Raw genomic sequence first — 25738 nt, forward strand, 5'->3', positions numbered from 1 at the left:
GCTTTGCTACCAGAGTACCCGGGCTCCTCCCTCACCTGAGGAACAAGCAGCGTGTACCCCCAAAGGTCCCCACTGAATACAGCGAAACCTGCTGGCGTTCACCACTGGCCGCACCTCTCCTTCCTCCCTCTCCGTCTCTCTCCTCTTCTTTCTCCGTTGCTTCCCATGAGACACTGCCCCAAATCTCCTATTTGATTCTGGGCCTGCTTTGTCCGTCTGTACCGTGTGTCCCGGACAGACAAGCTCCACAGGTCGTCTGTCTAACGACGCCATAATCTGACAATAGCTGCTCATCTATTTGGTTTTTCCTATGGGGACAATTAAGTGAAACTTCTTAAGAAAGCGCTCTGCGAGGTGTCCTCCAACACCGGCACACACCTTTGTCAAGCGGCCAGGGTCTATAAAAATCTAAAGCCATTCGCACCGAGGTAAAGAAATACGTGGTTTTTAAAAAATTATTAAAGATTAGCCAAGACCCACTGGAATTGAAAAATTTCATTTATTTTGCTTTTGCTTTCACTAAGGGCTAAGACTTCCTCCAATGTAGGTCCCCACACGGCCCAGAGATAGACCTCTGTTCAAGGACCAGCTGGAGTTCTGAGAGGGTCAATCCCAGAAAGCTGGCCATTCAGGGATACGACTATCCACTAAGTTGTGGAGGGACTGAGCCTGGCACTGGGGGAGGAAGCACCCGCTATGGTGAGGCCCTGTTAAGATGAAGCATGAAGCTGACCTGCCAAGGTGTAACTGCAGGGCAGGAGGACGGGAACACAGAGGAGAGCCCACGGGCGGAGTCGTGAATCGATCCAACCAATGAGCCCAGACCATTATTTTCCTGGCCCAGCCTCCCTGGCTCTCCTGGAAGCAATAAAGAGCGAACCTAGCCTGGTAAGAATTCCCAGAAGCTCTCATGCTCCCCACATTCTAAAACTCTGGTGGAAAGCATGGGGAAAAGGCGCCGGGGGCTGCAGCTGCATCATTTACGTGGACCTACCCTGGGTCTTCTCCCCTACTGCTCCTTCACCCTTCTGAGCTCACTTCCTCGTCCATAAAATGGACAGAAGAACCTCATCACAGCTCCCCCTAAAGGGCGAGGAGGAAGAGTCCTCTGTGAACCCTACAGGGCTCTAGAAGTGAGCTGTTATTCACTTCCTGGAACCGAAAGCAAAACCCAAGGGAGCCAAAAACACCGCTCGGCCCTCTGCATGGCTGTTACAAGGAAAACATGCTGTGAGCCCACGTGAAAGGCTTACAGAAATGTGAATTAACGTTACTAGACTGAAGACCAACTGGTCAGGCTAAAGGAAGCCTCGGAAGGCAGGCGGCCCTGGGGCCCAGCCCCTAACACTTGGGCCTCCAGCGACTACATGCTTCTTATGCACTGAGCCATACAACATGACCATCCCAGAGCCCACAGAAAGGCCTCTGTCTGATGCCGCCACAGGGGCGCAGGCAGGGCGTGGGAGAACCAAGACCCCCTGTCTGCACATTGTCCCAAGAGCCCACACAGAACAGGGGGCCTCAAGAGAGCACCCTTCTTGGACTGCTTGTTTTCATCACTTCCTCACTCCCAGGAGTCTTTCCCAACTCCCTTCTCCACCCCTTGGGGTACTCTGCCTCCACTATTTTCCCAGTCTGGTACCTCATCTACACTGCCTGACAGCAGGGACTCTTCCATCTTCAGGAGCCATAATCAAAGCTCGCTAACTTGAATTGAGGTGAGGAATGCCAAGGATTTCCTCACTTGTCTCACAGATGAGGGACCCGAGTCCTACAGGACCTACACCAAGGTTCTCTGGGTGGCAGAGCTGGGATTCGAACCCAGAGCTCATGTTACTATACCCCGAGGCTGCCCACATCACAGAGCAGCCTGAGGCCGAGCCAGGACTAGAATCCAGGTCTCCTGCCAGGCCAGAGGGTGTAGTCACATGACCCTTCTCAGAGGCATTCTGAAGAGGTCACGAGAATCCATGAATAAGACTGAACAGAAAAACTTGAAATGACCCAGCTTCCAGCTGTTTCTCTACAGACTACAAACGAGTAAATAAAAATCTTACCATAGCCCTCACTGACTCAAGACTCACTTAAGGACCAACGTTACCCCAAACACGCATGTGTTTCACCTTAGGTACTGGCCAAGGGTATGAAGGTCAAAGCGAATCCAACAGTCCTCCCTCACAACACAATCCTCTCCACAGGGGACGTTCTGCACTCCAGAACCCTGCCGAGGCCCCACCCTGCCCACAGCTGAATGGGCACTAGCTGGGTCAGTCCAGGAGCCACAGACCGGAAGTCCTGCAGATGGGTCAGATCAGCATGCCCACACGTTCTTTCCATGGCTTTCAATAGCGCAATTCTGTACAAAGCGTGGCGATGGAGATGGGCTACAGACAAGGCTCTGGGAGGAAGTCACAATGGGCATGATCAGGCGTCGGGGTCACCAACGAAGGATCAACTGCAGAAGACAAAGGGACACAGTCGTCTTGGAAGAGACCAAATTAAGCTGCCGGGGAGTTCGCACCAGAGGGCAGAAGGGAAGTGGCAGGATAACAGACGGGGGTCATCACCTGGAACTGTGACATCGAGCCCAAAAAAGTGTCATGGGGACCAAGAGCAGGCCTCTGAGCCTGTGGTCAGAGAACTCAAGGGCAAGGCCAAGGCCACTTCTCACTCCCAGAAAGCTGGCCTACACTTCCAGAGAGACTCCATCTGAAGACACCTGCACATGCCCGCGGGGCTCGTGTCATGGATGGGCTGGTACGCTAGCTACTGGGGTGCCTCGAGACAGAGGGGGCCAGTTGTAATTCTAGGGCAGTTCGGAATCTCCAAGGCATTCCTGTACTCCTTGTCCCTTTCAGATCTCTGTCTATGTGGATGGAGAATTACGAGTCTCTAATAAAAGCTTGTTTGGGGGTGGGGGGAAAGGAGTGGGAGGTAGGATCTCAAAGGCACAAGTTTCTGGATGGAAACGATGCACAGCAGGAAACTGCAGTTACCTCAGTTGGCCTGCCTTCTCCTCACTTGCTGTATTTGGGACAGATGAGCTAATGGGGCCACGTGGAATCTTTGAAAATCATGAAGTGGGACAGCACACAGCAGAGGTGTCCCCCACAGGGAGGTCTGAACCAGATTAAAATATGAGTGGGAAAATATTTAACAAAATAAAAATACAACAGAACATAGATAACGTTAATATGTGGTTTTCTAAGTCACTGTGGGAACCTCAGGTACCGCTTTGGGCAGCCTCCATCACTAGCCAATAGCACTGACAGAGACAATTAACTGTAAACAGGGGACATTTCCATGATCCTTTGAGGCAAAGTTAAACAAAAGGACCCCGTCACACAGCAGCTAGTTTATGTTGGCCAGCTGAGTTTTCCCCGTGTGCTTTATAAAAAACGGAACAGAAACAAACAGTTTGGGGGACAGCACAGGTAAATAATTGTTATAAAGTCCTAGGTTTTTCAGTGGCCTGCAAATTCGCCAAATAAGGGGAGTGACAGCCCTGCCATTCTCTCCTCAGACCACCTCGAGAATACCATGATCAGGTAGAAGTGTCCAGAGAAGTCAGACAAGAGCCAGGACAGGACAGGGAAGATGACCATGCCATGAGGACCAGCTGAAGGAAGGAAGGGGGGAGAGGTCTCTCCTGGGGCAGGCTTTTGGCTGATGGAATTAGGCTCCCCTCTGGCCCAAAGTAGAGAACCAGGAGCAATGAAGAGGCTACAGAGGGCCAGGTTTAGGCTTCAGGCAAAGAAAACATTCCTTGAGCATGAGACCACTTGGCATCACCTGTATGGTCAAGCTGAAGCTGGGCAGATCCTCTGCTGTACGGGCAGCTAAGAGGCCACACATGGTCAGCCTGCAGGTCCCTCCCAACTCCATGATTCTACTGAGTGGAATAAAAGAATCCACTGAAGAGAGAGAGAGGTGAGCTAGTCATACCCTCCGATGATGAGGGGCATGACCTGGAGGGCCCATCGCCTCTGAAGGACTCCACAGGGACGCGCCAGCATGGGCCCGGCATGTGCGCTGATGGCATCTCAGCTCAACAAAACCAAATGATCCAATGGCACAGGCACCTCCTGCCTCCTGCTAATGCCTCAGAGGCACTCCACCTAAGTCTGAAAAAATGCTTCTCCTCATTCGTCTCACCTGAGGGCAGAAAGTTAGCTTCTCAAGGACTAAGGCAACCCAATCACTTCTGATTAAAAAAAAAAACAAGGGTTTTTGGGCCCAGACTGGTTTCTGCGCTGAACTCGCAGGGACACGGCTTCCTCCCCCAATGCTCATCATCAGCTCCTGCCCTGCAGCTTGTGGTCTGAGAGGCAGCTGGTGGTAAGTGGATGGAGTGGGTGCTGGATTCAAGTCCAACCTCAGATCTTTCCCAGGTGGGTGGCCCTCGGCAGAGCACTGAAACTCTGCCTGCTTCAGTTTCTTCATCTGTAAATTGTTGAGGCATGCTAGGTGGCACTGTGGATAGAATGAGGGGCTTGGAGCTACAAGACCCAAGTTCAAATCCAGCCTCAGATACTTAGCAGCTATGTGACCCTGGGCAAGTCACTTAACCCTGTTTACCTCAGTTTCCTCATCTGTAAAATAAGCTGGAGAAGGAAATGGCAAACCACTCCAGTAAGTCCACCAAGAAAACCCCAAATAGGGTCAGGAAGAGTCAGGCACAACCGAAAACAACTAAAGAACAATGTAGGTAATAATAGAGTCATTGAGAGGACAGAGTGAGATGATACTTGTAAAGTGCAACATAAATGTCAGCCAGCCGTTATCGTTCTAGGGAACTGCTTGGGCCACCAAGACGAGTAATTTCCTGAGTTGGCTCTCACTTCTTCCTGCTGTACAATGGATCTATCCACCTTGACCCAGTGCCCTGGCATGGGGGAGAGAGATTCCCCCCCAGAACCTGAGGTTGCAGCTAGAACCCTGGCTCCTCCCAGGCCAGCAGTGGGTGGCTCGGGGCAGGATCTCTCCTCTCCTACTGCTAGTAAACCCAGACTAGCTCCCAGGCCCCTGAAATCTTCCACCATCCCACGCGGGACAGCATTTTACTGTCAGAAGTTGACGATGATGACAATGATCTCTAGTTCTAAAACTCAGCCCTCGGTCTCCCCTCCTTGATCAGTGTTTCTCTAGAGCTGCGCCTGCAGAGCCATTCTCGGCCTGCTCAGGGGCATCTGGCCAGGGCCAGGCCAGAGACACTCCCGCAAACAGCCTGAGCAGACCACATCCCAAGAGCTGCTGTCTTTGCCTATCCGGCTTCTTGAAAACTAACCCACCATGCAGTTTTTCAAGTCATTTTCAGAACAGTCCCCTGAGCCACTATAATTTGGGCATTGTCAAAGGTGCCGAGGCACGCCCTGCCCTACTTGCCTCCTCACTTCCTGGTAGCCTAATTGCATCCCTCCCAAGAGCATCGAAAGAGTGTCCCTGCTCTCTCTTTTGAAGCAAGCAGAGATGTCGTTCTGCCACAATTCTGTAAAATCAACAGCAGGTAAGGAGAAGCAGTCCACAAGGCTCACTTCAACACTGACAGCCGACACCTCACAGGAGGACTATTTGTTCTCTTAATGCAATTTACTGTCATTCTATTTGCTCGATCCCAGCCATACTGGTGTAGATGCTGAGGTGCCCTCTGCTCCCCCCAGGCTCTCTCTCGGGACTGGATTCGGAGGCGACTCAGGTGCAGACAGTGACGAGGGCCTCTGAGCTCCCACCTGAAGATGTGGGTGGGGGCCCAGGGAGGGGAGGCCCCACCTGCTCCCCCCATCCTCTTCCATCCAAGCCTCCAAGCCTCTTTCCTTCCAGGCCCAAGCACAACAGTTCCTCAGTGTCTCACCTTGTCTCCTTTCGAGTTAATAGGCTCCTTGTGCTAGTATTACAGGGAAAGGAGGCGAAGCTAAGAAAGATACAATTACAAAGAAGCCTTAAAAGTAACTTTACAGACAGTCCTTACGGCAAAATGGAATGAGCTGTCCTTGGGGTCAGCCCTGCCTCTGCCAGTGGCCGTGTGACCCTGGACAAGTCGAGTCAAACACCTCCAGGGCCTAAACCACTCCCTGGGAGACTAAGTGTCAGGTCCACACTGGATGTGGAACTCCCTTCACCAACGAAAGCCTCGCACGTTCTGTGGTCAGTTATGACTAGTGGACTCCACCACCAACTGGCCTCCTTCCTGGCTGGGAGCCGGTCCCATCAGTCTCCAGGCCCTAGATCAGTAACTCGTGGGGCTCCACCAGGCTACACTCAGTCTAGTCTTTTTCCGGCTTGGTGCCTGGGTGGGAGGTCATGCTCAGGAAGGGCTTCCCTTAACTGGCCCCAGATGTTACCAGGCCTTCCCTGATCCTCTCTTCTCTACTAAGTAGTCCTCCACCCTCCTGTGGCAAATAAGGCAACTTCTGACCCAGCAGTAATGCTACCAACCTGGAGCACAGCACCTACTCGGCTGATTTAAGCTCAGCTCTTACTTGGACCATTTGGTAGGTCAAAGCTCCATTCTCTATTCAGAGGAGGATGCCAATGCCCCGAGACCTTAAGCGAGTGACTTCCCCAAGGTCACACGGTCCTGCCTCTTCCTCTATTGCCCTGGTGTGCTTTTATCAAAATGTCAAGAAAAAGATTTGTCCCTAGTTTGCTCCCAAGAATATCATACGAAGTCATGAAAATTTCCCACAGATTCAATCAAGGAGACCAAGAATGTGGGAGAAGGAAGGAAAGGTGAATGGTGGGTATATTTGGTTCCCGACAGCGCACTCGCACGCACACCCACCCCTACGCTCTGAGCATGGTCACTTACCTCCAAGGCCAAGGCAGTCTTGTCATAAGCACAGGGGACTCTCTTCTGAATCGCTTTTGCAAAGACAGGTCCGTTCTGGGTGGAGGGCGGGGGGCTCATCACTGCCCCTGGAGGGCTGGAGACCGCAGGGAGAGGATTTGCTGTCTGAGGCTGGGCGTAGGCATGAGCAGGTTCGGGGATCCCATAACTGTTGGAATTCCGATTTCCGTGCTTGCCGTGAGGGGAAGATCTCACCAGCTTCTCTACATAAGGCACAGGAATCATCCCAACCTGCCCATCCTTGTTGCGTGCGCTCCACCACTGCTCCTCGGGTTTCTCGACAATGGCCAAGACCTCACCCTTCTTAAAAGCCAGATCTTCAGGGTCGTTTCCAGAAAATTCATACAGAGTCCGCACATACTCCACACTTTCTTCTGCAGGAGGCAGGTTGGGTGCTGAGGCAGAGCCCATAGGTGGGCTTGGATACCTAAAACAAAACAAAACAAATCAGAATTGAGTATGATTTTAAATAAGAAACACTGCTATTAACAACTGAAATTCATGTGGAGAAACTGAGGCTCGGAGAGGTGAGATGATTCATCCAAGGTCACAAAGCCAGGAAGCTTTTTTGTCCCGGGTATCCAGGCTCCAAGACCTGAACTCTCTCTGTGACACCTCAACACCAGGCTTCCCCTTCAAGAAGAACCTTGACCTTGACACTTAAAATGTGAATCAACACAGGTCTGTCCAAATGAAGTAACTTCCTACCTCTGAAGCGCACTAAATACACACAAACGCGCGCGCACACACACACACACGCACACGCGCACACACACACACACACACATGCACACACACACCCTTTCCTGGAAGAAGAGGCAGACTTTACTAGACTTCCTGATAAGGTTTGATGGCAATGGTACAGTTCTCAACACCTATGCCTTCCGGACTTGGAATCAGGAAGACCTGAGTTCAAATCTGGCCTTAGACACTTAGCAGCTATGTGATCCTGGGCAAGTCACTTTACCCTTCTGCCTCGTTTCCTCATCTGTAAAATGGGTTCAATAACAGCATCTACCTTCCAGGGTTGGTGTAAGGATCGAACAAGATGTTTGTAAAGTGCTTAGCACAGTGCCGGGCACATGGTAAGCCCTATATAAATGTTAGCTATTATTACTGCTATTACTGGAAGACCTGGGTTCACATGCTGGGTGCCATTTACTAGCTATGTGGGATCTCGCTAAGTCACTGACTTTCTGGCCCTGCATTTTCGTGGCCCTAAAATGGGGGCATGGTTTCTGATTTACCTACTTTCCAAGGATGTTGTAAGAATCAAATGAGATGATGTCTCTAACTTAGGAAGTGCTATACAAATATGAGGTAGCATTCTTCATCTGAATGTAACAACGAAAGCTTGTATAATTTCCCCCAAGCGCAGAATACCAAGAACTGAAAGGGATCTCAGAGGCCCTCCCATGAAGGCAGAAGGTGACTATTCCATTTCTGGACAGCTCTAATTGTTAGAAAATTAGGTCTAAATGTGCCTCTGTTCCCCTCCCTGCCCTCCCAAGTCAAAGAGAACGAGCCCGGTCCCTCCTCCACATGACAGGCTCCTTTCCCAAGGAGTTTTCTCTCGTCCAGGCAACGCATTCCCAGTTCTTTCACCAATCCCCACACGGCAGAACTCGAGATCCTTCGCCATCCTCAGTGCCCCCTCTGTACACCCTACAGCCCACGGAGAACAGGAAGCCAGTTTTCAAACACCGTTATTTCTGGTCTACTTCCTGGGTATCTGTCAGATATATGAAAGAGTTCATTAGGAAGCTCTTGCAGAATGAAAGTGCAGGCTCCAAGAGGGGAGACACCAAGATGGATTATGCCAGGCAGGAGAGGCCTCAAAGGATGAATGGATGGTAAATGGGGCCTGAGGGATGTGGGGGTGACAAAGCGCGGAGGAAGGTAAATGAGGTCCATTTCATACAGAGAAGGGGCAGGATGTGCTAACAGAAGGGCCAGCCAGGGGACCACTGCGGTGGGAGCTACTTCCTCTGGGTGTTTCTGCAGAGCTGTGAAGTGAGGAAATCGCTGCTGTGGGCAGACCAGTTCACAGGCTGTACTTGACCCTCCAGCCACCTCCCTAGACGCTGGACCTCTGAGCCACCCCCCTGGAAGTCGGACCCCTGAGCCGCCCCCCTGGAAGGCACATTTTTCACAGAATCAGGACCTGAGAGTGGACAGGCATTCAAAGAGAATCTCCATTTCCTCATTTTGCAGAAGGGGACAACGCCGAGGCTGGAGAGCCGAGGTCCCTCCCCCCTTAGGCCAACTAAGTGACCAGAGGCCAAGCTGGGCTGTGACTCCCACTCTTTCCTCCAAATGTCCGTAGCTCATCTTGCACTCTCCTGTCAGTATAAGGGAGCTGCCTCAGCTTCTCACCTACCAAAGGACAGACCGCCCCGCCCCGCCCAACCCCCCTCCTGAGGCTCTGCTTTCACTTTCGATTCCCTTTTCATAGACAGACAACAGACCATAAGGGACAGTGGAAATCTACCTGGACAAGGCACATTTCTGTCCATGGTGCTTCTTTGCCCTTTTCATGCAATGGATTGCCTCTAACAATCTGGCAAAGCCTAAGGATGCCCCCCCCCCCCCCCCCCCCCCCCAGCAAATTGGGTAGAGGTTAAGGAAAACCAAACACCGCTAGGATTCCCGAAATCCCCCCAAGGGCCCCCCTGGCATCCCTGGGCCCCAGATTTAGAGGCTCTCTTTAGAAAGCCTCCAATCAAACCAAGGCCACGCCTTCCTGTATCTGCCAAGCAAACAGAAGGCCCAGTGCCTGGGTGAATGATGGGACCCAGGATTAGAATCTCAACCTCTGGGGCACAAAGTACTTTGTGAATATGAACCCCCGAGAATATTCTCCCTACAAAGTATAAGCCAGGATTAGTTCAGTCCATTTTGGAGTCACGCCCAGGCAGATTCAATTAGGGAACATCTTTCAAACAAAACAAGTCAGGAGAAAGTTTCTATTTACAAAATGCTTTACAGCAGACACAAGTCCAGAGAGAGGGCTTGGACCCCAGGCTCCTTCTCAAGATTCTATTAACCCCATTTTACAGGTGGGAAGAACTGAGTGGGGGCAAAGCAGAGACTTCTTTCCACTCTAAGGCCATACCACAACGTGGTGGGAAAAGAGACGGTGAAGGGAAGGGACTGGACTGGACAGGGACACAGACTAGAACCGCAGAAAGCCTCAGGCAGCCTCTTAAAGAGCCAAACATTAACTCCACTGAAACTTCAAGACCTTTCTGTTCAAACACTAACTTCCCAATTTCAAATGGGGCTAAAAATGAAAACTGGATCCATTATTTTTGACTTCGTCACCAGATTAATTACAATCCAACTGTCAACACTGTCAAGTCCTTCTTTAGAAAGCCCTATTTTAAAACTTTTAATTAGGCCAGGCTTTAAGTAGGCCACTGAGTAGATGTCGGTGCAAATGGGACCAAACACAGGCCAGCCTGATCTTACACAACAGATCAAGACAAAAAGGGGCCACTGGGCCTGCTGACAAGTCCCACATCCATCCATCCATCCATCCATCCATCCATCCATCCATCCATCCATCCATCCATCCTTCCAGGGCTGTGAAGACACTGAAACATCTAAGACTCTTAGTCATGCTTGGGAGAGTATGATTCTATGTTTTTAGAAGGATTTAAAATATTACAACAGAAACACGAGTGATCTAGCCAATGAGAAGCGGCTGAAATGTTTCAGTATAACACATGGGAGGAGAAGGGACTACAGTTATTATCTCCTTTGGGCAGAATGGCCTCCCTTGCCGCTGTCAGAGGCCAGCAGCTGGGTTTTAAGAACAAAACTATCTGGACCCCAGCCTTCCGGCTTCCTCAAGTGCTTGTAACAGTTCCAAAGGCTGAGAAGGGAAGGTGGAGGAGGGAGGAAGGTCAATGCAGTCCACAATGTGGTACCTTAAGGGGTGACAGACAAAAACAACTGAGAAGACAGAAATTCAGGGGCAGCTAGGTGGTGCAGTGGATAAAGCACCGGCCCTGAAGTCAGGAAGACCTGAGTTCAAATCCGGCCTCAGACCAAACACCTGACCATGTACTAGCTGTGTGACCTTGGGCAAGTCACTTAACCCTGACTGCCTCACCAAAAATAAAAAAATAAATAAATAAAGCAAACATAAACAAACAAACAAAAAGACTTCTACCCACAGAATCAGGATGGGTTATTTCACTGACCAGAAAAGAGCTGCTGGCCAATCCATAAAAGGCCAGTCTTTTCAAGCCTGGCGGAAACACAGGTTGGAAGATCCAGGTTCTTAACAGGACAACAGGCTGTGAGCTTGTAAAAGTATTCTGATGACTGCACTTCAATAGAACTGGTTTCCTTTGCAATCTTCTGTACTTTATGCATCTAAAAACATTATTCTGAGGCGTCCACAGACCGTCCAGGCCCCCACAAAAGGTAAAGAAGGGCGTAGGTCAGCCCCTCACTTCACACATGGCCAACTCCAAGGGCCAGAGAATGCTGGACTTGGCCAAGGCCACAAGGTTAGTGTCGGAATGTTTTCCAAGCTGGACAAGGCAAAGAATTAATAGAATGTAGAGAGGAGAGAAAAGAAGTGAGGGGAGTGTGAGGGAAGAGACAGCAGAGAAAGAATAAGGGGCTATGATAGGGCATCTCTATCCAAAAGCCTTCAGGGGCTTCTCATTAAACTTAGACTCTGACTCAGGAGAGATGTGGATTCAAACTCTGCCCGTGAGGCCCTCTGCCAGTAGCACTTAGCTGCCAAGCTGGGAGGCCCCAACAAAGTCTCACACACACTGCACAGGGAGCCTCGCAGCAGGCCTCAGAGCCCAAGAACGAGTCACACAAGGGCATCACAAAGAAAAACCAATGTGAAAGACGTGAAACCTCCATCGCAGCCATGGCCAACCACCATCCTAGAGCCTGCTACCCACCCCAATGGACAGAGGGCCTGGACTCAAGGGGCAGAATGACACATGCAATCTGGGACACAGCCAATGTCAGGATACAGACTGTTACAGGGGCTTTGTTATCCCCCCAATGGGGATGGAAGGTAGGAAAGGTGAGGAAAGAAAAGGACAGGGATAGGGAGGCCCTCCCATCAAAAGGACAGAAAAATGGTTTTTGGAGGCATCTTAAAAAAAAAAAAAAAAAAAGAAAGGTGCCCCAGAGAAACAGAGAAGGCCAGAAAACACAGAAGCATGACAGCTTTGAAAACTGCATGCTGAAGTTACTACATATTTGAAAAGCAAGTGGTACAGAAGAAATTTGCAGATACCTCCTGCTCAGTTCTATGTACATAGAAACATCCGTTTTATGTAGAGGTTACTAACATTTATACCATTTATATAGCACCTACTATGTGCCAGGGACTCTGCAAGGCGCTTTACAATTACGATCTCACCTGATCCTCACAACAACCCTGAGGTAGATGCTGTGATTATCCCCATTTTAACAGGTGGGGAAACCAAGGCAAACAGGTTTGGGTTTTTTTTTTTTAAGGTGACTTATTCAGGGTCACATAGCTAAGAAATGTCTGAGGTTTAATTTAAACTCAGGTATTCTGAGGCTGAGAGTAAAAATAAATAACATTTCAAAAAGAAATGTCCTCTCCCAACGCAGATCTTCCGCTGTGCTGAAGCCCACCCATCCGCCTTCCTCTGTCTCTCCTTTCTTTCCTCCCTCTGATGGCACTCCGGATCCTTCTCAGGCACTTGTCTCCCCGCCCTCATTTTTGTGTCCATCCCCTGCTGCAAATCCCACAGTCCCGAGCACATAGGCCATGTGCCAAGGGTTCTGAACTCAAGGTTAGATGACCTAGGTTCAAATCACAGCTCGACCCTCTCAAGAGGCAGGTGGGTTGGGGCCTCATCTTGCTGACCCTCAACTGCCTCTGTGAAAAGGGGATTATAATATCTAACAGGGTGAACGTGAGAACGTGAGTGGAAATTGTGAGCTATTACTGAACTGAAGGTAAGAGAAGCTAAAACAGTCACGCAGCCTGCAGAGGCAGGGCCAACTGGGGCCTGGGAGACAGCACTGATTCAGGAACGTTCGCTCTGAGCAAGAAGAGGAAGGGCCCATGACCTAGCATGGCTGGCACCAAAGGGAGAACAGGAATGACGCACTCCTATCTACCTCAGCACATCACCACCAGGCTCTGAGACAAAGGTACCGGAAGAACACAGAACTGGAAGCTAATTATGAGGGGCAGAAGAGACGGACATTTGAAAATAAAGGGGGCACAAAAACAAAAGACAGTGATAACTTTTTCTTAAAAGAAAAAACCTAGTATATAAAAGGTTAAATATCCAGTAAACTCTCCTGTCCAGGTCAGCACATTCCAGACGACATTCCTTGACAGGCTAAGACAGGTTGCATCCAACAAGCTGAAACGGAGCAGGATCCACGTACAACCACCTCCACAGACAGCATGCAGGGCTGGTGCGAGAAAGCCCTGGCTGAGCCCCCGCTGCCGGCCCCTCAGGAGTTTAAAGCTGTGAGGGCATGAGTCCAACAGCTGAGGCCCGGCCAGGGCCAGGCCTCCGGGACTCAAAAGGAGCGAACGGGTGGACGTGCAGTTCCACGTGCCCCTCAGAAAGGAAGGCAGGTCTCACACTACGTGCCTAGAGAAGCAACATGGCGTCAGAGGGCCCAGTGGGGAGAGCCAGAACCAGCAGCACAGAGGCAAAAATGTCCGAGAGTGTGCCCAGGTAGAGCTGGGTCTGTGGGTCCCTGAGTTCAGAGATGAATGGAATGAGCCAGAGGCCCCGGCGGCCTCTCTCGGGCATGACCCTGGACAAGTCACAGCCTCCTCCTGTGGGACTTGATTGGTCGTGCTGACCACTATGGTCCCTTCTAGTTTAACAGGCTACCATTAACTTCACTATTTTGTTACTACAATGGGAAATCTGCCCCCAAATCTGAAGAAACCATGAATTATACACTTGAAAAAAAATCCATTATAGTTTTCTAATTTAATTTAGGCATATACTAAATATAAGTCAATGTAAAATACTGCAGTAGCAAAAAAAAGAAGATAAACCTCAACAAAATAAAAATAACAGAAGCTGGTTTCATCTCCCCCTGGTGTGTTCTTCCTCATTTCCTCCAGGCCCTGCCACCCTCCCAGCCCCCAGGCGGGAACCTCAGGCGACTCTGGCTCTTCCTTCTCCCCTCTGAACGCACCAAGCACCCCTGCATTCCCAGGGCCCGGATCCTACTGGCTCATTTCAGGCCCCAGCAGCTCCCGCAGGGGGCTGTTTCTGAAGCCTCTCGTATGGCCGGGCCCTTCTTCACAAGGCAGTCAGTCATCTTCCTAATGCAAAGGGCACCTCCAACATCCACTCACTCCCTCAAAAACCTTCAGTGGCTCTCACTTCCTGTCTGAAAAGACACAAGTGTCTGTGGCTGGATTTGAATTCAGGAAGATGAGTCTTCTATCCACTGCAATACCTGGCCTGGACACAGACAATTTGGATATTTGTTTGACTATTCACGTTTGTTACAAGTTTTGCTTTTCTTGTTTTAACTGGGAAGGGGGAGATGGAAGGGAAAAGAAAAATGCTTATTAATTGAAAGAAATCAGAATTCAAAAAAAGTTACAACCTATTGCTATTTGTGTATTGACCTTGAACAGACTGGGCATCATCTCATCTGCCTCCAGTGCACAGCATTCAGCAAACAGCAGCAACTTTTGTTTGAAAGAAAAATTACAGCCACATAAGGATTGGATAAAGGAACTGGGATGTGCAGTCTGGAAAAGAAAAGGCTTCGAGGGGGACAGACAAGATAACTCTCCAAGTACGTGACAAGCCGTCCCTTGGAAAAAGGCAAGGCTTAGAATGCTTCTGCGGCCCGGGGAACAGAACTAGACGCCAGTGGCAGAAGTTACAGACAAACCGAGGCTTGAGGCGTAGAAAAGCTTCCAATCCCTGAATGTATTGGTTCCCAACTCTGTATCCCTTCCAAGGCCCCAAGGTCTACCAATCTCACCTCTTCCTGAAGATCGAATAGCCTAGGGGGTGAACTAAGCTCCTCAGAGTCCGGACCAGTCCCTGACATGCTGACCTCAGACGAGAGAAGGCCAGGCTAAGAAGGGGAGGCAGGTTCTCCAAGCACAGGGCAGCCTTTCCAAGTGAAAGCTTGGCCCAAATGAACAGACATGAGACCCCAACTAGGGCTCTGTGTAAAAGGACAAAGAAAGGGGCAGCTAGGTGGTGCAATGGATAGAGCACCAGCCCTGAAGTCAAGATGACCTGAGTTCAAATCCAGTCTCAGACCAAACACTTGACACTTACTAGCTGTGTGCCCCTAGGCAAGTCACTTAACCCCAATTGCGCCCCCCAAAAAAGGACAAAGAAGCACTAAGTTCTGAAGTAAAACTAGACATCATGATGACACAGACATCCAAATCTCTTTTGCAATCTTGAATCCCGGAGCAAAGCAGGGGCTCCTGGAGGCCATGGAAGTCCATTAGCCCTTGAAGCACAATTAGTTTTCCTAACGTTCCCCCAAGCAACTGCCCAGTCTCTAATGTAAGACCTCCAGCTGCCAGGGAGTTCACTATCATGACTTCCCTCTGAATTACCATCTTGGGAAGAGGCCTTCCCCTTAAAGCTTTCATAGTGGACACCATGTGAGGGCAGGAGACGCCTCGCCCTTTCCCTGTAGCCCACTCTTAGCTTGGTGGCATGGCAGGCACAGAGTAAGCATTCCATGAAAGCTTGGGGACTGACACCCTCTCCTTCTTCCTCCCTCAGCAATCCTGGACACCTCCAGTTGTTAGGAGATCCCTCGAAGTGACTTTTAACCTTAGAACCAACTCTGTCTTGAGACCAAGCATAGTCTCATCTTTGTTCTGTAAGGCAACATTTCTTCAAACATTTGAAGGCCAGAAATGACCACGTGCCCAAATAGGAAAACATCATTTCTTTTACTTGCCCCCAATTTTTTCCCAGGAAAGAAGAGCATTTATTAAGACACCAACATTTTTGTGTTGTTGCATGGAATGTGACAGTCTCAAAAGAAGTGAGAATGGACATCGCCTAGACAACAGGCACTGAAAGGAAATGTGGTGACAGTGTTAGATGTCACACATGACAAAGACAGAATGTGGAAGAAGAAAGAGGTGAAAGGATGGGATTGCCAGGTGGCCAGAAGCAGGGATAACAGATGAACAGATGGTCTGTGCACTCTGCCAGCACCTGGGAAAGTCAGGAGGAGGCCAGGAAAGCTCCCCCCTCCCCACCTCTAGACAGGGTGGGAGAACTGAGGCAGAGCCCCAAAGGAGAAGAAGGAATATCCAGGCTGACAACATCACAGCACATTTGTAAATACAATTTTCTCCTATTTAAAATGATAAAAACCATTCTTCAGTCACGGGCAGCACAAAAAGAGGCAGAGTGCCAGTTTGCCACCCCCAGTTTTAAAAAGATAAAAGCAGCCTGATCTCCTCCTAACTGGCAGTCACTTCTAGGTCTTACTTAGACTGAGAAGGCGTTCAGTCGTAAAGGTCCGCAGACTAATTCTGGGACTTTTGGCAGGGCAGGCTAGTGGACTACATCAGGACATCCTTGTTTTAGTCACAGCCCTGACGTTCTCGGAAGTCACTTCACCTGTCTTGGGCCCTTCACAATCTTGCTCCCACCTACCACACGACTCCCCAACACCTGGGGCATCTGCCCTTTCCTAGATACAACATTCCACCTTCAGCTTCCAAGACCCCGCACCAGCTGACCCCCGTCAGTTAGAGGGCTCCCCTTTCTTCTTCCCAAGCACGGCTTCTCCTTTGGGCCTCGAGAGCGCGTTTTCTCTGGGGCTTTGGACTTGAATCCACTTAACAGGCTCATAGACTTAGGGCCCTCCCTTCCAAGCTGCCTAAGATCAGAGGTCGCACATCTATGGGGAGATGAAGACATGCTCCCAAAGTCTGATGGGTCCACTCAGTCATTCCCCTCCCCAGCAGCATCACTCACTAAATATTTACCAAAAGCACCCATCTCTGGCAGGTCCCTCAAGCAAGATCAAAGAGTCAAATGGCTTTTGTCAGATTCCTACCGACCCAGAATGCCCTGCCCAGTCTTCCACACTGAAAACACCTTTCCTTCCACCATTTCTTCCAAACACTCTGCCATGTTGGTAGGGTTTTAGTCACAAGCTAAGGGAGTTTTCTGGCCCAAGGTTTTAATGTGCTGTAGGAAGACCCCTGGATATGCTGAGTCCTAGATCAGACACAACAAACGTCTGTGCCTCAGTGTTCCCAGCTGTGACACCCAGGTCAAAGCCTACTGCCCTCTTCCCAGTTCAGTCGCTAAGTCCTGTCCACTCTATCAAACCTCTTCCCTGCTTTGTTTCCTTTCTCCACTCTCAGAGGCACCCCGTCAGACCAGGCCCTCCACAGCACACCTGCACCTCATCTGGCCTGTGCAACAGACTTCTAATTACTGCTCTGCCAATTTATCCAATCCACCCTCCCCCAAGGGGCCCAAGGGTCTTATTTACCTAAAGCATGGGTCTGAAGCTCACTTCCCTGCTTCATCACCTCCAATAGCAGCTCCCCTCAGGTTCTAGGATCAAACTCCATCCACTGTTGGGCATTTAAATTCCATCGCAACCTGGCTTCAATCTACCTCTTCAGGCCTGTTACATATTACTCCTCTTTCCTGGCCTTCTTGCTGTCCCTCACACGTATTTCATTTGCCACCTCCAAACCCTTGCACAGGTCCTGACCGATCCTCACCTCCACCTCTTAAGGCGAAACTCAAACACCATCTCTTACAGGAGGAATAACCCTGGATCTGCAAGAGCCCCCCACTAAGATTCCTCTACCCACCCACCACAGTGCTAGGCACATGGTACTGAACATCTGCTTGACTGACGTGCGGGAATGATGATTTCAACACTTCCTTCCACACACTCCCCTATGGCTTACGACTGCTTTCAGGTGTCGCTGAAGCCAGAAAACCTTCCTAGCTAGTGGCTGTGATAGCTGATAGCTTCTCTACCCAATTAATTAATAATAAACAAACACTGATTAAGTGTCTACTACATGCCAAGCACTACGCTAAGTCCGGGGATACAAAGAAACTAAGGACAGCGGCCCCCGCCCCCTGGAAAGCTCAGCCTAACAGAGGAGACAATAAGCAAACAAACACACAAACCAGCTATAGACAGGATGAACAGGAAATAACTGAGAGGGAAGTCACTGGAATTAAGAGGGGGGTAGGGAAGGCTTCCTATACAAGATGGGACTCAAAAGAAGCCAGAGGAATCAGTAGGTGAAGCAGAGGAGGGAGGGTGATCCAGGCTTGGAGGACGCCAGAGAGAATGCTGGAAGCTAAGAGTAGAGGGTCTTGTTCGTGGAACAGCCTGAAGAGGACAATGTGGGGAGGGAGGGGTAAGAAGACGGGAAAGGGAGGATGAGATAAGGTTAGGGAGGGCTTTGAGAATGTTGCATGTGCTCCTAGAGGCCACAGAGAGCCACCAGGTTTGCTGAGTAGGGGACGACATGGTTGAAACTGCACTTTAGGAAAATCCCTTTGGGGGAGATGGACTTGAGGCAGGCAGACACCCCCCCCACCCCCGCTCCCCAGGGGGCAGCTACAGCATATTCCAAGTACGAGGTGACGAGGGCCTGCCCCAGAGCATGGGGGCCATGGCAGAGGAGAGAAGGGGCTACATACGGGAGATAGTACAAAAGTGAAATCAACAGGCCTCGGCAACACCTGGGGGGGTGGGGGTGGGGGGAGTGAGGATCCCAGGATAACTCCAAGTGTGCAACCTCAAGAGACTGTCAGCAGGCCCTCACTCGAGGCCTTTGCGGCTGGACAGACCTGCCAGATGGGATTTCACAAGAGCAACATCCAGCCGGCCTCTCGTCTCCCTGAATGAGACCTACTAACAGCCAGCTCTGGCTCTCCTTAAACGGCACGTGAATGGCGCATCCCACAAACTCATTTCTCCAAGTCAGGCCCACCCCACTCTCTAGGGGTGCAGAAGAGTTTTCAAAACCCAACCCGAAAATCATTTTCACTCCTCTTAACTCTCCTCTTAGATCCAGCCCAGCCAGCCTATTGAGTTCATTCTGACTTTGAATGTACTGTATGTCTCTCAGTCTCCCAGGTTAGCCCCATTTCCAGTTGTGTCTCCCACAAAAAGACGCCTTTCTCTCTCGCTGTCCAATGATTGATACCATTGAACAAGACAGGCTCATTCACTATCCAAAGCCTAACATGACACAGCTAGCCCTTAATAAACGTCTGCATGTCAGTGGGCCACTGGGACCTCCAGAACAACCTCACTCCTTTTCTACCATTGTTCCCCAGCTATCAAAACCACGAGACTTCTCCCTTCGATGGGGCAAGATCTAGGCATAGTATATGATACACAGGCACAGAGCCCGGCACTTGGGGCTTAATAGCCCCCCCCAATCATAATAACATACCTTCACTAATCAGGGAACTGATTTACTTATACACTGATACAGATGAAATCTCATTAACTCCAAGCCACTGTCCTCATCTTTTGTTAGATTATGCTTGGAATTACACTGTATCCAGCCTTGCCTGAAGTAAACACCATCTGCTGTTGCTTAGAAATGACTGTTATCCAGACATTTGTGTTCTGATCATCTCTGCTGTCTCAGAATTTGATCTTAGTAACAGTCTTCTAACTCTCAGACTCTGACGGCGTCATCTTCCCTTTGGCATCTTTCTGCACAGGTTCAAAGTGGAGACAAAGCATCGTAACCTGTCCAAGAAATACCAGCTGATGGATCACACATTCATGGATTTAAAGTGGGAAGAGGGTCGTCCTGTTTTTGGAGGGGGTGCCATCATTCTTGAGAATCTTCCAGCACTCTTACCTCACTGGTCTCCCCTCAGCTGCTCAACAAAGGTCTGACCCTTTCACTCCCAATGGCTCCCTACTGCCTTTAGGACTGAACAACAGCTCTTCTTTGGCCTTTAAAACCTTTCCCAATAAAGCTGAACCTAACTTTTCCACGGTGCTCTACCTCATCCCCCTCCTGTTCTAAGCAGACTGGCCTCTGCGCTGCTCTCTGTCCAGCCTGAAATTCACTCCCTCTCCCATCCCCTATTCTCCTGGGGGAGGGGGACCCTCTCAAGGAGCTCCACTTCTTAGGATTCCTCGTTTCCTTTCAAATTCAGCTCAAACACCTACCTTCAAAAAGAAGCCTTTCCTGGCTCCCCAGTTCCCAAGGTACTCTCCCCACATGATGTTTATTTTCTATTTCCTTGTAAATGCACGCGGTAATAGCAAACATTCATATTACACCCTGCTCCATCTTGTCTGATTTGGCGGGCAGGGGTCATTTCTTCTTTACTCTGTCCCCACTCCCCCAGCACAGAGCTCCCACACACAGTAGGTCCTTAATAAAATCGTGTTGCTGATTGAGGCAATGGTTTTAAAGACTAAAATGGCATGGGGGGAGGTGGGGGCCTTCACAGCTCTATAGCCAAATGTGAGCTCTTTGACTCATGTATCCAGGAAACACGCAGAACAAAGCAATACAAGCTCTCCCGAGAATTCTACTTCATCAGCCTTGAAATAAAGATGCAACAGCACCTGGGGTCCCATCAAACCTGGGGCATTTCCCCTGCACCAGGCCTAAGCTCTTTGCAGGCTCAAGGCTCTAGCTCTGGGACAACACTGAACTACCACAGCAGACTCCTCCAACCCCAGGCCTGCCTGGGGCTAGCTAACATTCGGTTGTATGGAGTCAGGCAAACATGAATCCAATGGGAACGGGCAGCCAGCTCCCACTCGGGATCCTACAGTCTCCCTGAACAAACTAGGGCTGCCCAAGTCTCAAGAGGAGCTTTAGAGACGACAACCGTCTTCAAGAGCGGAAGGGGCCCGCAGAGGCCAGAACTTGATCGATGGAGGAAGGAAAAGAGCAGCCCCCTATCATCTCTGGGATCAGTTCCAAGCTCCTCTGCTCAGCATTCAAAGCCCTCCACATTCTGGCCCCAACCTCCCTTTCCTGCCTCCCCCACAGCCTTCCAGTCCACAGATACTAGGCTATCAGGAGCTGCCCCTAAACAGAGCATTCACCTTTCACTTAGCTTCTAAGGCCCGAACTGATTCCCCCCTCCCCCATGGTGAATGTTCTTTCTCCGTGTAGAATGAAGGCTCCCAGAGGCCAGGGCCTGTTCCTTTTTGTTGTGCCCTCCTTGGACATCATAGGTCATGGACAAATGTTTGCAGAACTGAATGGAAATTGACTACAATGTCCAGGGAGGAAGACTGAGGCTCCCTGAAACAAAGAGCTTCTTTCCAAACCCACTGGAATTGTACCAGCATGGAATGGCTGGCCCTGAGGATGCAGAGGTAGTGAGCTCCCCATCACCAGATGGGCAGCAGTGACTAATATGAGAAGGGGACTGGATGAACAAGTCCACCTCTGAGAACCCAACTTCGATTCTGAGAACAAACCACTTTAACTAATAAATTAATCACCTGAGTGAGGCAAGGCAATCTAATTTTTACATGAGAATGCTCCCCTGCCACCAGCTGTGTCCCTGAGCAAGTCACTTACCTGGGCCTTGGTTCTCTCCCCATAACATTGAGTTTTTGGGGAAGAAAACAGGTTTTGTAAAGCCGACAAGCACTACACAAATGGGAATTAACATCGTTTCTATTCTGATCATAACGTGGCTTGCCAAAAAGGCTCCCTGTGCAAAAAACCCAATTTCTGAAACAAGCATTTAATTAGGCCACGGCATTTGGCCACCCTGCTCTTCTTTTAGGCGATGCACATTTGGAGCAAGGTAGTAGAGGGAAGGCCTTCCAAGACAGGCCAGCCCAGAGCAAATTCCTCATGCAGACACCAATCCAAAATCCATGGGGAGAGGCAGGTAATCCAGATTTTTATTTCTGCACTGAAATAGACTATCATTTGGCAATTCTCCAATTGCGGATCCAATGGAGAGTGACGGAAGACAGAATCCGATTTAACTAAGTAACTACAAAGCCACAAATCACAGAGTCCAACACCATCACTGCAGAGGCCTGGTCGTGTCACTCGTCTTCAGGCCCTTCCTTCCAGGCCGATGCCATCCCACTCTCTACTCCTCCTGCCAAAGTGGTCATCCTGCCCCACATTTCATCTTCCACCCAGGCTCAGAATGCTCTCCCCGCCTCACTCCTGACTCTTGGAACCCCAAGTTTCCAAGACCAGCTGAAATGTCACCCTTCCCAAGCCCCCCAGGACGTCAGTGCCTCCCCACTTTAGCCTCTGTGTAACTGTATGCTATCTCCCTAGCAAGGACAACCAAAAAAGCTGGTACTGATAGAGCTCTGGGAGGGAGGTGTCAGGTGTCCCCATTTTACAGATGAGGAAACTGTCTTGCTCAAGGTCACACAGTGTCTTAGGTGGGATCTGGTCTTTAAAAATAACAATAGCAGGGCAGCTAAGTGGCACAGTGGATACAGCACACACCTGGAGTCAGGAGGACCTGAGTTCAAATCCAGCCTCAGACTCTTAACACTTACTAGCTGTGTGACCCTGGGAAAGTCACTTAACCCTAAATGCCTCGCCAAATAAATACATAAATAAATGAGAATAACAGTAGCTAACATTTAAATAGCACTTAGCCCTTTACAATTTTTATCTCATTTGGTCCTCAGCACCACCCTTGGAAGTAGGTATTCTCAATCTCATTTTTCAGAGGAGGTAACTGAGGCAAAGAAGACGTGAAGTGATTGGCCCGGGGTCACAGACAGGACCTGAATCCAGCACTCTATTCACAGTACCATCTGCCTACCCACCATCTGGTCTCCTCACTGCCCCAGCATCACGCCTGGCACTGAATAAATGCTTGCTGGTTGGTCAGACAGTTAATAAATTGTATAGTGGGGTCTCCAACTCCCAATCTAAAGAGTGTTCTTAGTGTCCGACTTCGCTGATAACTCAGATCCTAGTAGGACCAGCCATAACGGCAAAGAAAATATCAGAATGGTGGGAGATTGAATAAATGTCCCTTCACATGAGGAAGGACTTTGTCATTCCCCATCCCAGGCCAAAAAACCACTTAGCAAACAATACTCCAGGAATGCTCTTACTCCCCAGCCCTCTCCCAAGAGAAGACACAGAGGGCAGTAGGATCCTGGAAGTGAAGCCCCCTCATTTCACAGCCGGGAAGGGCTAAGAGACTTAGCCTTTAGTCCTAAAAGGCTTCCTGGTGCCTAGGCCAAGTGGCACCTTTGCGTTTATGCAGCCCCTTCGATTCTATGACCTCAAAATCCTGTTCTTTCCCTTACCCCACGTTCAAGAAAGAAAAATCAGAGAAATGTTGAGTGAGGCCAAGCCAGGTAGTGGAAAGAGCGCTGGACGAGGGAGCCAGGAGACTGGAACTGGCTCCCATAATGCCCTGGTCTGAATGGCTGAGAACCACACTCCTCCTTCCACCTAGGTAAAATGAGGGTGTGGCTCTCCAGGCAATTATGTCAGTGGCCAAGCTGCAAACCTTACTTCAATCACTCACTCTTTCATTTCCAAAAACTGGTAGTGGGGGAAACCTATCACAGACTCTCAGGCAATAAATGAGCACCAGAAAAGCCTTCCTGATAAGCATATCCAAACACACAGGACTTCCCAATCACTCTCCAAAATCAAAATTTCCAAAAAGAAATAGACTTGTTTCTCCCAATTTAGAACTGAAGGAAAAAAAAAAAGCCTTGAGGTCATCTAGTCTGACACATCCTCATTTACGAGAGAGGAAAGATCCATCTCACCACCGGTCACCTTCCATGCTGCTGAATGAAGGTGAAGAAAATCCTTCCATCTGCTCTGACTGGATCCACCATAATTTGTAACGAGACCTCATCTGGGCCCTCACTGCTGTCAGGCAATCTTTCTATACCTGCTGTAAACCTTTTTTATCCTTCCTCAAACCTCCCATTCCCTTCTGCCTACAGACATGCCCCTGTCTCCATTATCTTGGAAAAAACCCTCATCGGATCCCTCTGTCCCTAAGGCTACACTCCTCCAAAAGGTCACCTACACTGAGGGCCTCCACTTTCTCTCCTCTCACTTTTCTTACAGCCTTCATCCTTCAATGGAAACTGCTCTCTCCGAAGGGACCAACGAACCATCTCTTAGATGCCCGATCCAAGGGCCTCCTCCTCTCTGCAGCCTCGGACACTGTCCACCACTGTCTCCTTGGTATTGTTTTCCCTCTTCCTTTTCTGGACATTCCTCTCCCCTCCCTCTCTGACTGCTCCTTCTGCTGGATCCTCCTCCAGATCATGACCTCTAACAACAGGTGTCCCTCAGGGCTCTGGCCCCTCAGCTCCTATGGATTTTATTACCATCTCTCTACTGATGACTCTCAAATCTACCTTTCCTGTCCCAATCTCTCATCTCCAATTGCTTTTCAGACATCTGGAACTAGATGTCCAGTAGACAGCTGACACCATGTCTTAAGTCATCACCTTCTCCTCTACCCTGCTCCCTGCCCCAATCTCCCAACCCAGGAGTCATCTTGACTCCTCGCTCTTTTTCACCCCTCATTTCCAAGCTGTTGCCAAGGCCTACAGAGTTCACCTTTGCAGCATCTCTCAGAACAAGCCCCCTCCTCTCCTCTAACCCTGCCCCCACCCTGGTACAGGCTTTCATCACCTCAGGCCTGGACTACCGCCAAAGCTGCTGGGGGGTGGGGGGCCCCCCCAAAAGGGTCTGCCTGCCTCAAGTCACTTCAGACAAACATAAAATGCTGTTTGGTGCTCACAGCCCTTTCGTAACCCAGACCCTTCTGACCTCTCCAGGATTCTCACACCTTATTCCCCAATACCCATTCTTCCCACTGAACAAGACCATCCATCTCTGGGCTCCGGGGATTTTTTTCTGGCTGTCCCCCAAGTCTGGAATGCTCTCCCTCCTCGATCCACTCCACTACTGAGCTCCCTGGCTTAAGCTGTAGCTAAAATCCTACCCCCTACGAGAAGCCTGCCCCTCCGCTTAATTCTAATGCCTACGCTGCATACACGTTTGCTTGGCGTTTCATCAATTAGATTTCGCCCCTTTGCATCTCCAGCTTAGCAGCGTGTGGTACAGAGCGTGGCGATTAATACATGTTTATTACCTGAAAGAGCCCTGGGGAGAACGACTTACCCAAGGTCACTCAGAAAACAAGCAGCGGGCCAGACAGAACTGCGGTCGTCTGGTCCAAACTCATTCTACGTCGCCAGGTCTAGAGGGGGAGCAGAGGCCTTCCCCGATCGCCCCCAGGTAGCTCCGGGCCTCTGCCTCGCCAAAGAATGCTTTTTCTACCTTCTCGCCTGTCGGCACGGAAGCAGCGTGCCCAGCTCGCTTACCCGGGGCCCCCATCAACCCGGCTGACCGGGATCTGGGTGCCAATGCCAGCATTTCTTAGCCGCGATCTGCCCGCCTGGGAGACGCCCGGCAGTGCGGGGAGCGCGGCCCGAGGCCCCCCCCCCCCCCCCCCGGGCCCCCCCCGCCCCCCCCCCGCCCCCCGGCGCACCTGGGCGCCGGCTCGAGCAGCGTGGTCGTGTCCAGGTAGTGGATCTTGTAGAACTCGAGCAGCGCCGGCAGGTGCTCGAACTCCTGGTCGCCGATCTTGAAGCGCCGGTTGGGCAGCGAGTTGATGATGTAGTGGGACACGCGCGAGTTCTCGGACACCGACAGCACGTAGTCGCCGGGGCAGGTGGACGAGTCGCGCACCAGGAAGACGCCGTGCCTCTGGCCCTGCAGCCGGCCCTGCGCCTCCTGCCGCGACAGCGGGCCCACGTACCAGGCCGAGCGGTCGGCCGAGTCGAAGCGCGCCGCCGCCATGGCCGCCGCCGCCGCCGCCGCCGCCGCCGCTCCGGGCCCGCGCGCCGGCTACGGAAGCCCGCGGGCGATCTCGGGCC

The 25738-nt window shown here is 50.5% G+C and overlaps 1 protein-coding gene across 1 annotated transcript in view; it reads right to left on the reverse strand.

Annotated features, from left to right (window-relative positions):
• Positions 1-25661, reverse strand: part of CRKL (CRK like proto-oncogene, adaptor protein) — a 35420-nt gene extending 9759 nt beyond the window's left edge. Inside the window, exons 1-2 of the mRNA XM_027847469.1 lie at positions 25351-25661; positions 6809-7274 (exon numbers count right to left, since the gene is read on the reverse strand). Of these exons, the coding sequence (XP_027703270.1) occupies positions 6809-7274; positions 25351-25661 (777 nt within the window). The remainder of the gene's footprint in view (positions 1-6808; positions 7275-25350) is intronic.
• Between the last annotated feature and the right edge of the window lie 77 nt (positions 25662-25738).

Source organism: Vombatus ursinus, unplaced genomic scaffold, assembly GCF_900497805.2.
Source record: "Vombatus ursinus unplaced genomic scaffold, bare-nosed wombat genome assembly UNPS02015411.1, whole genome shotgun sequence".
Lineage (NCBI taxonomy): Eukaryota > Metazoa > Chordata > Mammalia > Diprotodontia > Vombatidae > Vombatus > Vombatus ursinus.